General features: G+C 39.2%; 1 protein-coding gene across 1 annotated transcript; it reads left to right on the top strand.

Moving 5' to 3' along the window:
- Positions 1 to 326: 326 nt before the first annotated feature.
- Positions 327 to 15,575, top strand: FUCA2 (alpha-L-fucosidase 2). Its single transcript, XM_045544490.1, has 7 exons — positions 327 to 563; positions 3,548 to 3,735; positions 6,089 to 6,428; positions 7,709 to 7,919; positions 8,154 to 8,344; positions 13,783 to 13,891; positions 15,208 to 15,575. The coding sequence occupies exons 1-7, from the start codon at positions 364 to 366 to the stop codon at positions 15,346 to 15,348; spliced, it is 1,380 nt and encodes a 459-aa protein (XP_045400446.1). The 5' UTR covers positions 327 to 363; the 3' UTR covers positions 15,349 to 15,575.
- Positions 15,576 to 16,597: the final 1,022 nt, after the last annotated feature.

Below are 16,597 nucleotides of genomic sequence, written 5' to 3'. Positions count from 1 at the left end.
TGTCGGCGGCTCAGGCCCGTCCTGCAGCCACCAGGGCGGGTCGGTGGCACAGTCCTCTCGGGAGGTTTCTGTAAAGGTCACGTCACAGGGCTCCCTTTTTCCCCCTCAAAGCGGATAGACTGGGGTCTTAGTTAAGCAGTCCCACGGCTGGCTTTGGGGTAACACGGGCCTCTTTCGTTATGCAAGCGAGCGAGCGATGCGGGCGGCCTGGGGTCATTCCGACAGCCACCGCTCCCGCCCCAGCGCGGGAGCCTGGCCCTTTCCCAAGGACGGCTCGGTCAGGTGACAGCGGCGGAGCAGACTTAGCAGGCGACGCGGAAGTGGGCCGCGCCAGCGTGCAGAGGGCCGCCGGGGCGCGGGGACATGCGGGGCGCGGGGCTGCTGGGGCTGGCGCTGCTCGCGCTGCTGCCACCGTGCCCCGCCCGGCGCGCCGCGCGCTTCCAGCCCGCCTGGCAGTCCCTGGACGCGCGCGAGCTGCCCGCGTGGTTCGACCAGGCCAAGTTCGGCATCTTCATCCACTGGGGCGTGTTTTCCGTGCCCAGCTTCGGTAGCGAGTGGTTCTGGTGAGTGCGCGTCCCTGCGTCTCCGCGGACCCCAGCCGCGTGGCCGCCGGAGCTGCCCCCCTGTCGGTTTCACCCGCTCTCTCCACCCTTTCCTCGCGCCCCCCACTGTTTAAACGGAGTTTCGCATTTCCGGGTGTTGAATGTGTGGTTTCTTGTCTAAGTGCTTCGTGCTGGGTGAACACTGAATTGTTCTGCCCTGTGCCTGCAAGAATTAAATGGTGTGGGGAGGCTGAAAAGATAAGAGTTATTCTAACAAGGCCTGTACAGTATTCTTTTGGTCTCCACTTTTTTTTTTTCTTGACGATAAGGATGTTGCCTTTCTTTCTGGTCGAATCTTTTTCACACTGGAATTTCATCTTCTCTTAAGAAACAGCAAAGAAGTCAAAGTGCTCTTCTTGCACCTGCTATTTTTCAAGAGCTTTAATTTTATTTTAACTATTATTTAATAGGCCAGAGTAGCATATTTTAACCCCTGCATTTCAAAGAGATTGACTTCCTGCAACCAGTAACCTTTCTTGTATTTTAGGCCAGTTGATGTAAAAGAACAGTATAAACTATGGAGAATTATTCATATAATTAAAAAAAAATCAGTTTGTAAAACAAGGGACTTTCTTCCTACACCATGTATTACCAAACATATCTACTTCAGAAAGATGTTATAAATCTTTATTTGTAAGTTTTGGGCTGTAAGGCATTTTGAGTTTATTTTTGAAATGTTTCAGATTAGTGAGGTACATAATTAACAGATTTTCTTCCTCCTAAATTGTATCTTACATTATCATTTTGTTCAACCATGAAGATTAGCTAAATATATGTTGGTGGATTTGACACTTGTTAATTGAGACTAGTGCTCTGCCAAAATAAACCAGCTAGTTTTGAGTCATTTTATTCTTTGCTATGGTTAATTTTCTATAAATGAACACATGGCTGTTTGTTTTGACATAGAACAATAAAGACAACTTCTTATACTAAACAATATAGAATACATATTCCTGGTGGTCTGGAAGTGCATTAACCCTGTGAAAGACTCTTTAATTATTTATGGTTTCCCTTTGTACCCTTTCTAAACCTCTGCTCCCCACTCCCAATTTGACTTTTGGGCAGTCAACAGTAGAGATGATGATATCTGACTATTCTTAATGGAAATTAAATACCAAAATACAAATAATGAACTCTTTACTGTATGTGCCTCTTTTCATCTCTGCTAATATGAAATTTGAGTCTAGACTGTAGGAGAGAATACAGGTTCAAATTAGATGACGCTGTTAGGGACAGAAAAACAAGTGAGAGGTAATGGAAATCAGAAAAACAGAAATAAGAAAACAATTATAGGAAAACAATAAGGAGAAAACAGTTACAGAAAAATAACCAGGGGAAATAGTTATTCAGTCTTAAAGAGTGGGGTAATTTGACCACGGAACAGTGATCACCAATCAGAAAATAGAAAAACACCATAGACAGTAACTTTCCCTATCACATGTATAGGAGAAAGGAATGAGTGGAACATAACCTTTAAGTTATGTCCATAGCTGGAAAGAATTCAGTCCCCAAAACAGTGATGTAGAATTATGAATAATTATAACCTTTACCTAAACTACTAACATACAAAAGGGAAAACAAGTAGATGGTGTCTACTCACGGAGACAGACCCGTTTCCCCTTAGGAAATGTCTTTCGCTTTGCATGTTTAAACTTTCTTTACAATAAATTCTTCACATACTTGCTGAGTGTCTGTCATCTCTCTCCATCGCGCGGGCCAAGGCTTGTGATTCTTCCAAGCCCAGAGCCCAAGAACCGAGGCAACACTTCAAAGTCCAGCTGTGAAATGCATCATGGATAGTTTCACTTTAAGGCATCAAAAACCCAAATAAAAGGTATGATAATAGGGGTTTATTATTGCACATAACAAGAAATTTAGAGATAGTTGTCTTATTGATGAAACCAAAGACCCAGGCTCTTTCTGTCATCTTCAGCCTGTGGACTTGTCCCTTCATGGTCACATGATGGCAGCCAGGCATCATAACTGCACATGACCTTGCCCAAAGGCAGGAAGGCCAGTTTCTCTTTTCATTGGGAAGGAAACCATTTCTAGAATCCTCCAAGTCAGCTTACCTTCAAGTTCCATTGGCCAGTGTGGGTCTCACATCCATGTCATGGCTGCAATGGAAGCTGGGAAAGTATATATGTGACTTTTGGGCCCGCAAACAACATTGCCTGTCACATATCATGTCCTTAGTGATCTCAGCCAGAAGACCCTCCTGATCATCATTGGGGATATAGTGCTGATTATGGATTTGCTTATCCTATAGAAATACTCTTATGAAGGAGTGGTGATAGGAAAAACAGGAGATGGGTTGGACATGGGGTTTGCATATATTTCATGAGGATAGTTACTGCTGTGTTTATCTAAAATGTTTGTGGTGTAGTTTTCCTTATGAAGCCTTGCTTGAGTAGTTCAGGTTCAATATATACCACTGTTTCGAATGAACACATGTAGCAAATAATCCTTGAAGGCTGAGTTAATTTATTAAAATGACAGTATCTTCCTAATTTTACTGCTGCCTCCCTTTCTGTGCCCTGCCCTGAAACGTGTTCTCTGATAGTGGATATCATAGATGGATGCTATGTTTTAGGCATATAGTCTTACCTTTTGAATCCCTGGCCACTTATGTTACAAAGGACAATGTGTAAAGACATATACTACATGTTGTGACTTAAACATGAAGCATTAAGAGAGAATGGGTGGCTGGGTTGCCTACAATGTTCTAGTTTATGAGCTGAGTGGCTTTCACAGGGAGACAGATGGATATTGAAAGGGGTTTGTGTAAGCTTTCTTTAAAGCCCAGCCTAACTAATGAGGAATTGAGAAAGAGGATCTGGGTAATACTGTATTTGAACAAGGGGGAAATAGTAAAGGGACCTAGCCAATTATTTCAAATGTTTATGCATGTGGTGGTCATGTACTGTTTCCTTTCTTCCCCTTAGGTGGTATTGGCAAAAGGAAAAGATACAGAAGTATGTGAACTTTATGAAAAATAATTACCCTTCTGGTTTCAAATATGAAGATTTTGCACCACTATTTACAGCAAAATTTTTTAATGCCAGTCAGTGGGCAGATATTTTCCAGGCCTCTGGTGCCAAATACATTGTCTTAACTTCCAAACATCACGAAGGTAAGTAAGTACAGTGTATGCAAATGCTGATAATGGCTAGGAAATGAAAAGTTTTTTTTTTTTTTTTTGAGAAACTAAAGTAAGGATGTCCATATGAAATCACAGTTTTCTCTTAGGAGCAACCATGAGTGGGGACTGGCATTTGCTTATAATTTAAGGACCACATGTTCCACCCACATTGCGAGGTATTAGGGGTACAGAAAGATCATAGCCTCCACATAACAGAGGAAAGATGGGCACATTTTGTTATATGCTATTTAATAATAGTTCTAAGATTTAATTAAAGACATTTGAAGGGAGATGTGGGTTGCAAGTCAAAGTTTATAACTGGAATTGCACTCTTTTGTTTCTTTTCTCGGTAATGCATTCTGTGAAGGTACCTTGGGGATTATGCTGTTGTAGACTTGCATCATTATCAACACACCTGACTGCACTTTTGGCCAACTCTTGGGTGGCCAAGTGATGTAAATGGTGGATGAATTGCTAATGATGAAAGTGACTCAGATCACCGGGAGGGAAAAGGATTATGGAACTGTAATGGTGCCCAGAAATATCAGAGGTGGTGGAAGAATAAATAAAAGGAATCACAGTGGTCCTACATTAATAGGATAGATTACACTCATTACCATCCCAGTGTCTGTAAGACCAAGGAAGCATTAACAAATTGTTATTGTCCCAACCACATGTTAATTCATTAGATAGTTTCCTTTGCATGACCATCTTTGCCTTGTTATAAGAAATTTTGCCTCATTGTTTTCTCCAGGGCTGGAAGTGGGTAGGAGGGGAGAACTAAAACCTAAAATCTAAAATTATCTTAGAATACTTTTCCCTTTGGCCACATTCTGGTAGCTTCATGATTGTCTCCTGTGGCTGTTTCTCCTGCTGAGATGGATATTTATAAAGTGTATTTGCTTGAGAACATGTTGATTTCCTGATTCTAGGAACTTCCCCAAGTTGTCAAAGTATTATTAAAAAAATTTAAAAACTCATTTTTTTAAATTAAAAACAACTAAGAAACTCTTAATCTGTGAGGACAGATGAGATAGCTCAGGTTTATACATTTTCTAGGACTGATGCTATCAGATGTTTTCATTGCTTATGGAAAATGCACTGCTAAGCCCAGGAAGGAAGATCACTGTGCGAGCTTATTTATGGTGGTGATATTAAACTGAAGACCCATGTGGTTTTAGCACTGCCTGACATTAGGGCTTGTCACGTTGAAAAATTTTGAGTATGACTTTAAATATTGACACTGTTTTGAAGCTTACCACAAACGTCTTTGGAACCAGAGTGAGCTGTTTTAAAAGCTTCTTAAAATCAATTTTAGACTTGTCTTAATTTACAAGAGTAAAGTGTTTCAGCAAAAGTGGCTTATGAATGTCTATTCTCAAAGATTCTTTTAGATTTTAGTGTAACAGTAACAATGTCCTTATGTCTCTAGGTATCAACTGAAAATCTTGAGGCTTTTATATTATTTCTTAAATATTTAAGATTATATATCTCTTGTAACATTTTTATATAGAACAACCAGCAATATAACTGCAAATTCCTGTTAAAAATGAATTATTTCAAAGTGTTTCTGTAATGGTGTACATTATTTTTCTTACCCATTTAGTTGGTAGATTATTCACTTTGGAATAATTTTATTAAGGAGGAACATGTAAGTTTATGACTTTACAGTAGGATGAGATTACACATGGTTAACATATTTTAAAATACAGAACTACTTACTGAGAAATAGTGTCTTTAAATGAATAATCAGGTTAAAGGAGATTTACTATACATGAATCACCAGTGTTCTAAGAATCACACTATAATAAAATAAATAATCTTAAAACCAGGCAATAGACTCCAGTCTTTGGTTTAGAAGATAAATAAGAATCTAGCAGGAGTGCATCTCAGGATCTTCACTATAAATAGTAGTAGTCATTGTTTAGCATGGTAGATGTGGAAAATGTTACCATCTTAGCTATAATCTGATATTGTTGATTATTTATTTTGTGGTACACCCTCTGCTAGCAGTTGGCTGGGGATACAGCAGGAAGTACCGCAGACATGATGCTAGCCCTCAAGAACCTTAAAGTCTAAGAGAGCAAGTACTGGAGCTAGATCAGACCATATAGACCTTTTGGCATATCCTGACAGTTGCTTTTAAAAACCTCAGCCCCATTTTGTTTAAATTCTCATATAAAAGAATATGTACTATGAAAAAGATTACCATAAAACAGGTGTTTTTAGAAGCAGTTATTTATATATCCTGTGTATTATCTCATTTGTTTTGGCATTTGTATAGGTGGAAATTTACTAAAATAAAATTGATGTGCTTACAAGGGTTTTTACTATAATTTTTCAGGCTTTACCTTGTGGGGTTCAGAGTATTCATGGAACTGGAATGCAGTAGATGAGGGGCCGAAGAGGGACATTGTCAAGGAACTTGAGGTAGCCATTAGGAACAGAACTGACCTGCGTTTTGGACTGTACTACTCCCTTTTTGAATGGTTTCATCCGCTCTTCCTTGAGGATGAATCCAGTTCATTCCACAAGCGACAATTTCCAGTTTCCAAGATGTTGCCTGAGCTCTATGAGTTAGTGAACAAGTATCGGCCAGAGGTTCTGTGGTCGGATGGTGACGGAGGGGCGCCGGATGACTACTGGAACAGCACAGGCTTCTTAGCCTGGCTGTACAATGACAGGTGTGTGTGAGGTTACATCGCTGCAGTTACCTTACATGTTCCTAAGATATTTATAACATTGCAATTCCCTTGCTGCTTGAAATATTGCTTTTACGCTCACTGGTGGCATGAGGGGGAGGAAATCATTGTAAATCCTGCTCAGTAGATATCTCAATATTTACTCAAAATAATCAGAGTAAACAAATCAGGAGTAAAATACAACTCAGTCTGATTTTGAAATCAGAGTAAAATCACGGATCAAGAGCTTTGAAGGTATTAATTTTGGGGGTCCACCTTTTTATCTCCTACTCTTGTTTTTTTGGCCCCTATTCTGGGATAACTCTGTTTATTCATCATTTCTGATTATGTACTTTTCAATCCCCTAATTATTTCTTTTTGTCCCCCGGTAATGTCACCCTTGCCTGTCTCCTCTTTTCCTTCATTAGCAGTATTCTCACTCCTTCCTGCTCCTTCCTAGCGTGTTCAAGGCTGCCTCGTTATGACAGTGAGTTCTCACTGAGCTCCTCCATTAGGCCTAAACAATACGGAACAAATTTACCTTTGTACTAGAAAGCACCTGGCATTGTGCTATGAAGGCAGGCATTCTGCTATTTGTACTTCCTGGGCCCACAAAGGGCACAAAGACCAATACTTTGGAGAACTCTTGAGACTTAAAATAGCAATGTCTCCAGGTACTTCTCCCAAGGGAAAAGACTGGGAGCCATCCACCTCCATTTGTGACTGAAAATTGTCCCCTCTCAATGGAGTGCAGGCCTCTCTAACTGTACCACCTATGATAACTTTTGTTGTGGGGATATTGTTCACATGTCAATGGGCACAATTGTAAGAGAAAAAGAAAAGCTAGAATATATGTATGAGATTATTCAGTCATTGGAGAGAAAAATGTCTTGAGTATAAATTCAGTTGTGGCTACCATTCACAATATTGGGAGGCTTCAAATAATAGTATAATACTGTTATAAGTGCTATTATGTGCTGGGTACTGGGCTAAGTGTTTTACATAAATTATTTTTGTTCTAATGATAGATGAGGAAGTTCATTATTAGAGGAGTTAGGTAACTTTGTGCTAGGTCTGGGAGCTGAAAAGTCACAGAGCCAGGACTTCAATCAACCCTCGTCTATTCGTCTTTAGCAGGATGGGTTTTCCACTGTGTTATGCCATGGTCCTTTTTCAGGAGTGTATTTCACTTAGACCTCTTTTCAGTGACATTTATTTCCTTTTTTGTAAAAAAAAAAAAAAAAAATACTCTTTGCTTAAAAAAATTATCCTTTTCATTTCAGCCCAGTTCGGGACACAGTAGTCACCAATGACCGCTGGGCGGCTGGTAGCATCTGTAAGCATGGCGGCTACTATACCTGCGCAGATCGTTATAACCCAGGACATCTTTTGCCACATAAATGGGAAAACTGCATGACACTAGACAAGTTTTCCTGGGGCTATAGGAGGGATGCTGGAATTGGTGACTATCTCACAATTGAAGAATTGGTAAAGGTACAGTAAAATTCTGGCGGCTATTACTGTAATATTCTTAATGGTGTGGTTGTATGAGAATTATTTCTTATAATTTGTATAGCTCAATGGCCTATAAACACAGGGCATTATTCTATCCTTTGTGTTTACTCTTCTAGATAGTGACTATATATGTATATAAATACAATGTATTAACACATTAAAGATGGAACTGTTTTGTCTATCTAAGAACTACGTTTATTCTTAATTTTTTAGCAACTTGTAGAAACAGTTTCATGTGGAGGAAATCTTTTGGTGAATATTGGGCCCACACTAGATGGCATCATTTCTACAATTTTTGAGGAGCGATTAAGGCAAATAGGGGCCTGGCTAAAAGTCAACGGAGAAGCTATTTATGAAACTGACACTTGGCGATCCCAGAATGACACCATCACCCCGGATGTGTGGTAAGTCATTCTTGTTACCAAGTGCTATTTGATAGAGGGAGGCATTTAACATTTCTCAGGGATATAAAGAGAACAGTAGGATAAAAAGGGAAATCAGACAAATGCCTACCTATACAAAGCACTTTCCAAACTTTACTTACTCTAAAGAGAAAGGGAAGAATTAGCAAGTTTTTGAACACATTGTTTATCAAATTGAGCTTAAATCATTTCTAAATATCTCCCAGTGGTGGGCAAATTTTAGCTAAAAGTAGTCAGCTCTTACAAAAATTGTAAGCCGTTCAGACCAGTGAAAAATGTTGAATGGTTAATCTAAAACAGAGACCACAGTTTAGTCAGTTCTGTAAATTTTAACTTTTGCAGATGTTGCATCTTATCAAATTAGTAAGCAAGAGGTACCTGAGGGCAGACAGAAATACTAGATTAAAAATGAACCAATCTGGGTTTTTGTTTCTGATAATAAAAAAAAGAGCCAAAATAGAGAGGATTCTGGGAAGATGTTTAAGTAGGAAGTACCAGGAATCTATCTCTCCACTTAGACAACAATTGTACTGGTAGCATTTGTCTGATGGCCAGGAAGCACAAGAAAGATACTCAACATAACTAATCACTAGGGAACTGCAAATCAAAACTACAATGAGATACCACCTCGCATCCATGAGAAGGGCTACTATAAAAAAAACAGAAAATGACTGTTGGTGAAGATATGGAGAGATTGGAACCCACATGAACTGTTAGTGGGAATGTAAAATGGTACAACTGTTGTGGAAAAGAGTATGGCAGTTCCTCAAAAAATTAAAAATAGAATTACCATATGATCCAGCAATGCCACTACTGTGTATACCCAGAAGAATGAAAACAGGATCTCAAAGAGATATTTGTACACTCATGTTCATAGCAGCATTATTCATAATAGCTAAAATGTAGAAGCACCAAAATATCCATTGACAGATGAATGGATAAATGAGGAATATACATATAATGGAATATTATTCAGCTTTGGAAAGGAAGGAAGTTCTGGCCTATGCTACAACATGGATGAACTTTCAGGACATTATGCTAACTGAAATAAGCCAGTGACAAAAAGGCAAATACTATATGATTCCACTTATATGAGGTACTTAGAGTAGTCAGAACCAGAGAGACAGAAAGCAGAATGGTGGTTGCCAGGGTTTGGGGGAAAGGAGAAAATAGGGAGTTATTATTTCATGGATACAGAGTTTTAGTTTTACAAGATGAAGAGAGTTATGGAGATGGGTGGCAGTAATGGTTGCATGCCATTACGAATGTATTTAATGCCACCGAACTGTACGCTTAAAAAGGTTGAAGATGGTAAATTTTATATGTCTAAAAATAAATTTTAAAATGGAAAAAATCAGCCAAACACAACAGCATTGTTTTAATTGATTAAAAAACTTGTTACTTATTCATACTATTGTAATAAATTTAAACCTGAAGTTTCTTTAAAATTAATAATGTTAACTTACTAATTTTTCTTTTAACTAGTATCTTCTTTAAAAGTCCTGCCTCAAACCTCTCTCTGAGCTTGGGAAGGTTCTGTGTGCCAATGAGTATCTGAATCAGACTTTTCAAATATGACGGTTTCTGACGTGGAGTCTTATATAAATAAAGGTGGTTATTAGTAAAGCTCGGAAAATTCACCTTCTGTCGCCACCTGAGTGCTGCCTGATCAAATATAAACCAAATGATTACACTAAATGTTCTTCAATCTACTTCATTTATGACTTTAAAAAAAATTGTCTGTCCACTGAAGGACAGGTAAGGTAATCTAGACAGAAGCAAATAATTGTGGAATTTTAGAATGTTGGATCTGGGAGAAGCCATAATGAGGACTCAGAACCAATCTCTCATGTTACAGAGAATAGTTTAAATATGATTTTGGAATTTGCTTCTGTAGTTATATTTGAACACGAGGGTGTCTGATCTGGGACTTCACAATCATTAATCATTATTCTATTAAGTGTTTATTTCAATAAATAAAGATAAAAGCCAAAATATTTAACATGGCTCATGCAGCCATGGGTCTGGCTCCGGCCGCTCCTGCGACCCGAGTGCTTGTGCTCTCCCTCCCACTGCAGGGGCTCCTTGCCCTGGGGTTCACCGTGTGTGCCTCCCCTCCTGTAGTCATCTGCAGGTTCCCCGGTCAACTCTTAGAAGCCTTCAAGAGGTTAGCCTTGGCTGACCATCCCTTTCTCCAGCACTACTCTTAACATAATTCTTAGTGATTTTAATATCTATATTCACAGTTCTTCTAATTCACTGCACCTCCTCTCCTCTAGGGATCTTGTCCACTCTATCTTTGCGACCCCTTCCTTTGGTCATACCCCTTAGGCCTTGCATTACAATTACTGCTCCCCTTCCATAGCTTGAATTTGGAGCATTCTACTGCCTACAACCTCTTATATTTCAGCTCACTCCACACAGCACTTCAGCTTCCAAAAGGATCTATAATCCAATGATCATACCATCTTTAACCCGGTTACCTTTCTCTGTCCCTCTTCTGTCCACCCAGGTCAGATTCTCTGGCCCATCCCTCACATACGTCCTCAACTCTTAACCCTTTCTCCCTCTGTCATACTCAATTGACGGAACACCAACTTTCATTAAATTCAGCTCTACTTATTCAGTGCCTGCCCCTGGACAGCTAAATGTAAGAAACACACACACACACACACACACACACACACACACAGGCACAATGTAAAATTAGCTCACTTCTGGCCTTAAGGCCAACGCTTGTGTCCTGGATCCCCTCCCAAATCATCCACCCAAGGATTGTTATAGCAATTCTTCCCTTTTGCTTCTCATCTTCAATTTCCCCCTCTTTATTAGATTCTTAGATTCTTTCCCATCAGCATTTAACCATGTTATTTCTTTTGTCTTAAAAAACTACTCTTTTTTGTGGGGGGAGGGGTTGGGTCTCACTCTGTCACCTGGCCTGGAGTACAGTGATGTCATCATAGCTCACTCCAACCTCAGACTTGTGGCCCCAAGTGATCCTCCTGCCTCAGCTTCCCAAGTAGCTGGGACAACAGGCATGCACCACCATGCCTAGCTAATTTATTTTTGTAGAGATGAAGGTCTCACTATGTTGCTCAGGCTGGTCTCAAACTCCTGGCCTCCAGTGATCCTCCCACCTGGGCCTCCAAAGTGCTAGGATTACAGGCACGAGCCACTGAACCAGGCTTAAAAGTACTCTTTTGACCCTACTTACATTCCCAGCTAGCTTCCCATTTCTCTCCTTTCCTTTGTAATAAAACATCTTGAAAGAATTGTTTTTACTTGCTATCTCCCATTTCTCCAATTTTTTTCTCTTGAACCCACTCTGGGTAGGCTTCTGCCCCCACACTCCACAAAATTGCTGTTCCCAAGGCCCAGGATAATGTCTCCCTTGCTAAATCCAGCGGTTAGTTCCCAGTTCTCATTTTCTGAACTTATTGGCAGCATTTGCCTCAGTTGATCAGTCTCTCCTGGTTTCCTTTGTACCTCTTGGCTGTTCCTTCCCAGTCTCCTTTGCTGATTCCACTTCAGTTCCCACCCTCTAAATCTTAAAGTGCCCTGAGGCTTAGTCCCTGGACTTCTATTCATCTCTATTTTTCTTAATTCCCCCAGTGATCTGATCCATTTTCATGGCTTTAAATGTCACAATGATGACCTCCACATGTATATTTCCAGTGCAGACCTCTTACTGAAGTCCAGCCTCCTATATTTAACTTCCTCCTCAACATTTCCACTTAGATACATAAGCATCTTAATTCTGTATGTCCAAAACTGAAGTCCTGACTTTTGAAATTTTGCTATAAACTCGCTCCACCCACAGTCTTCCCCATCTCAGTTAATGGCGTCTTCATCCTTTTAGATGGTTGTCGGGTCAAAGCCCTGGAGTCATTAACTTCTCTTTCTTTTACATCCACAGCCAATCCATCAGCAGTGCCATCATCTTTACCTTTGAAATACATCCAGAATCTGACCACTTCTCATGCTCTCTGTGGCAACTCTCATCCTTTTGGTTTCTATTGTCTTGCCCCTGTCTGGATTATTTCAGTAGCTTCTTGACTGACCTGTTTCCACCCTTGCCCCTTTGATCTGGTCTCTACAAAGCAATCAGAGTAAACTTTTAAAATAATAAGTCAGGTTATGCCACTCCCATGCTCAAACTCCTCCAGTGGCTTCCAGTCTCAGAGAAAGGGCCATGTCTTATAGAAGTTTACAAGGCCTCATATAATCTGGCTCTTGACCTAAGCTTCTGATCTTGTCTGCTGTCACCTTCACTCCCTCCCTTTTCTTCAGCTACTCTGCCTTCCTTGCTATTGTGTCAACAGGCCAAGCATACTCTTGCACTGGGGCTCCTGGACTTGCCTTTCTCTCTTCCTGGAAGGTTCTTTCTGCAGATTCTCCCGTGGCTCCCCTATGGCTCTACTCAATCTTCAAGTTTCCTCAATGCCACCTCCTCAGAGAAGTCTTCCTGACTATTCTACTTAGAAATCACACCCCCAGCCTCCTCTGTTCCTACTTAGCATGCCTTGTCCTTCTGACCTGGCTTCAGTTTTCTCCACAGCACTTAATCATCACCTGACATATATTTATTTGTCCATTCTGATTTTGCCCACTAGAATGTACGCTCCATGAGGACAAGGACTTTGTTCAATGCTATATCTCTAGCTCTAAAACAATTACTAGCATTTTTAAGATTTCACTAAATATTTGCTGAATAATTGAATGAATAAATGAATGAATTGTTTTCTTTGTCTGGAGCATACTCCTCTTACCTTTTCCTTTGTTCTTATTCATCCTTTAAGTCCCAGACTAAATGTCATTTTCTTGGGGAGGCTTTTTTCCAATGCTGATCTGAAGAAATCCTATTGTTATGGTCTCTCAATTTCCTTTTCTTTCATAGTGCCTATCAAAAATCATACTTTCATATTATTTGTGTGATTATTTAATGTCTGCCTTTGCCACTAGTCTAGGCTCCATAAGAACAAGAACTATGTGTGTGTTGTTTTCTTTTGTATCCCTAACACTGCGCACAGTACCAGGCACAGTGCTGACACGTGCATATCTTATCTTGTTGATTTAATGAATATAAAAATTTGAATCGGCATGTAAGAAGCCATGAAGCTCTTACATCGCACCCCCTTAGCTCACCCCCTCCCCTTTTCAGTTCCATGAGAGCAGTCAGATGAAGAATACTAGTCCAGGAACATCTTTACTTCCTTTTAGTATTAGGGAAGTTGGGGAGGGAGGTGTTTTTTTACACCAGCATAGGGCTATTTTTCCTCCCCTTCTCTTAATGGAGACATTGGTAAACATTTACTAAATGGAAGTATCTCTAAAATAATTCCAGACCTGACCCATAAATGATGAGAAGCATGAGGTATAACTTCTTTGTTACTATGCTTTTTATTTTTTCTTTTAAAAAGGTACACATCCAAACCTAAAGAAAAACTGGTCTATGCCATTTTTCTTAAATGGCCCACATCAGGAAAACTGTCTCTTGGCCAGCCCAAAGCTACTCTGGGGGCAACAGAGGTAAGAGGGAATTTTACTTTCACTATTCCTTTAAATTGCTGAGTAAAGTATCCTGATGAAAATATAACTTTTAACTTTAAGAGGAGCCTTATATGTGTTCCTTTTATACCCCATGAGAGTAATTTTAAAATGAACTCTATTAATAGTAATGTTTGGCCAAACCTTTGAAACTTTTTGTTTCCCAGGAAACTAAACTGATGGATCAGTTGTGACCTTATCTTCATGCATATCACTGTAAAATAGACATAATTCTTCACAGTCATTCTACGTTGTCAAGTTCACTGCATGCATCCAAAATTATTTTCATAAAATTGCAATTCAGATGCTTTCCCTGACACTCTACCGCAGAACACATCTGAAAAAAAGGAAGATGTCATGACCCTACTATTTTAAGTTTAGAAAGCATTTTGGAGAAAGTAAAAGATGAATCTAGCTATTCTAAGCATCAGGTCTGGCATTATTCTTTAAGAAATGAATGATCCCTTTGGAGGTGAATTGTCCAGATGGTTCTCCTTGCATGACCTTTCCACATTTCATCTCTAACACTTGTAGTTGGTCAGGCAGAAAGAAGATGGAGTTCAAATCTAATGTTTAACTATAGCTTAGTAGCTTGGGTATGAAAGTGATTATTTTAAAATTTTACCTATGTTCTTGGCACCAATTGATATAATTTAAAAGTTCATGGGTTATTTGGTTTTTGATTGGATTTACTAGACAATTAAAGTTCCTAGGTTTTGAATCTGATAGGCAAAGTTTTGTGGTTCAAAATAAACCTAGAATATGTAGAGAACTACTTATCTGAATTCACTTAGTATCATCATTAAGACTAAGGATATAAAACAAATAGAGTAATAAGCAAATGTAATGATCAAATTTATGTATTGTGGATTAGTAGAGGTGACAGGAAAATCTGGGGAGGAACAGTGGCTGGATGAGAAGGGAACCTTTCTGCAAATATTCTGTATAAGAACTGGACAGGCCTTTGTTGGGCAGATTGGTTCCAGACTCATTTTCTCTTCAGCATTTTCCCCACTCTGATACTCCAGTCTACCTTTACAATTCTTCTTCCACAACCTCTACACACTTTAATTTCCTTTTTGAGAGTAATATGGAAGCAAGAATATAAAAACAAGATAGATGGATTTATTCAAGTGCATCAAGAGTTAAAACACCTTGTGAATCACTAAATAAAGGTACAAAATGAATTGCCTATCTATATTGCTGTTTTAGAAATGCCAATTACTCCTTCCCAATAGAAAGTGGATGAGTCAAAGAGATGCATTTGGAGACATTTGTATGTATGTTTTTAATTTCAGGTAAAACTACTGGGCCACGGACAACCACTTAAATGGATTTCTCTGGAGCACAGTGGCATTGTGGTAGAACTGCCACAGCTAACCGTTCATCAGCTGCCCTGTAAGTGGGGCTGGGCTATGGCACTAAGGAGCGTGATGTAAAGTGCAGCAGAGTGGCTGATGCTGCAGTTAGACCTACAACTCGGCAATATCAGCTTTCTATCATTGTAGCACATGGAGAAGCAAATGTGAAATTAGACAAGAGAAATCAAGTAATTTAGGCAAATCAGCCCCTTTTCTCTCTTTCACTCTAAATTTTTTTCCTAAATTACCTGTATAACCATTTTAACTCTCCAGTGCGCTCTTCCATTAAAGTCTCTTCACATTGATTTCGTTTCCATGTGTGACTCAGAGGTGGAAATTCTTTTTTGGTTTAGAATAGGTAGGAACTGGTGGTGTTATGAACTGTATGGGGTCCCTCCCTCTGCCGCCAAATCTTATGTTGAAGCTCTAACGCTCAATGTGACTGTATAGTAAAATGTCATTTAACAACAGAGATATGTTCCACGAGAAGTTTCACTGTGTGAACATCACGGAGTGCACTTACATAAGCCTAGATGGCATAGCCTACTACACACCTAGGCTCTATGGTGTGGCCTATTGCTCCTAGACTACAAACCCCTACAAGCAGGTACTGTACTGAATACTGTGGGCAACTGTAACACCATGTTAAGTATTTGTGTATCTAAACATATCTAAGCATAGAAAAGGTTCAGTAAAAATATGGTATAAAAGATAAAAAATGATACACCTGTTTGGGGCACTTACCATGACTGGAGCTTACAGGACTGAAAGCTGCTCTGTGTGAGTCAGTGAGTGAGTGGTGAGTGAATTCGAAGGCCTAGGACATTATTGTACACTACATTAGAATTTATATATAGCTGTTAATACTTCAATAGAATAAAGAAAATATTTTTGTACAGCTGTACAATGAATTTATATTTTAAGCTAAGTATTATTACAAAAGAGTAAAAAATTTTAAAAAGTTAAAACTAAGTTTATCATGGAAGAAAAAAATTTTTTTATAAATTTAGTGTAGCCTAAATATACAGCTCAGCATCCAGAGGTGCTAATAATTAATGTTTTACCAAAAACCAGATGCCATATAAGAAAAAGTATGAGACCCCAAATTTAAATTTATTTAAGGTGTATCTTGCTTACATGTGAAATGTTCTACAACTAGGTCTCAGCAAGGATTCAAAAACACCCCAGAAAATTCTTAAAATTATCTGTGGTATGGAGGGCAAGAATTATAATGAGGATAATAAAAAATCAGGTCTCTCATTACCTTTTTAAGCCAATAGTTTTTATCTTCCAACCAATTATTTTCCTAGAGTTACTAATAGGTTCA

The sequence above is a fragment of the Lemur catta genome, chromosome 2, assembly GCF_020740605.2.
Source record: "Lemur catta isolate mLemCat1 chromosome 2, mLemCat1.pri, whole genome shotgun sequence".
Lineage (NCBI taxonomy): Eukaryota > Metazoa > Chordata > Mammalia > Primates > Lemuridae > Lemur > Lemur catta.
The sequence above is the reverse complement of the archived record's forward strand: the minus strand, read 5'-3'. Positions and strand labels throughout refer to the sequence as shown.

Bases quoted from the DNA above. Each gene is read 5' to 3' on its own strand.
- FUCA2 (XM_045544490.1), top strand. From the start codon at position 364: ATGCGGGGCGCGGGGCTGCTGGGGCTGGCGCTGCTCGCGCTGCTGCCA. The intron at 3,736-6,088 runs GTAAGTAAGTAC...ATAATTTTTCAG, and splicing joins AACTTCCAAACATCACGAAG to GCTTTACCTTGTGGGGTTCA. The intron at 8,345-13,782 runs GTAAGTCATTCT...TCTTTTAAAAAG, and splicing joins ACCATCACCCCGGATGTGTG to GTACACATCCAAACCTAAAG.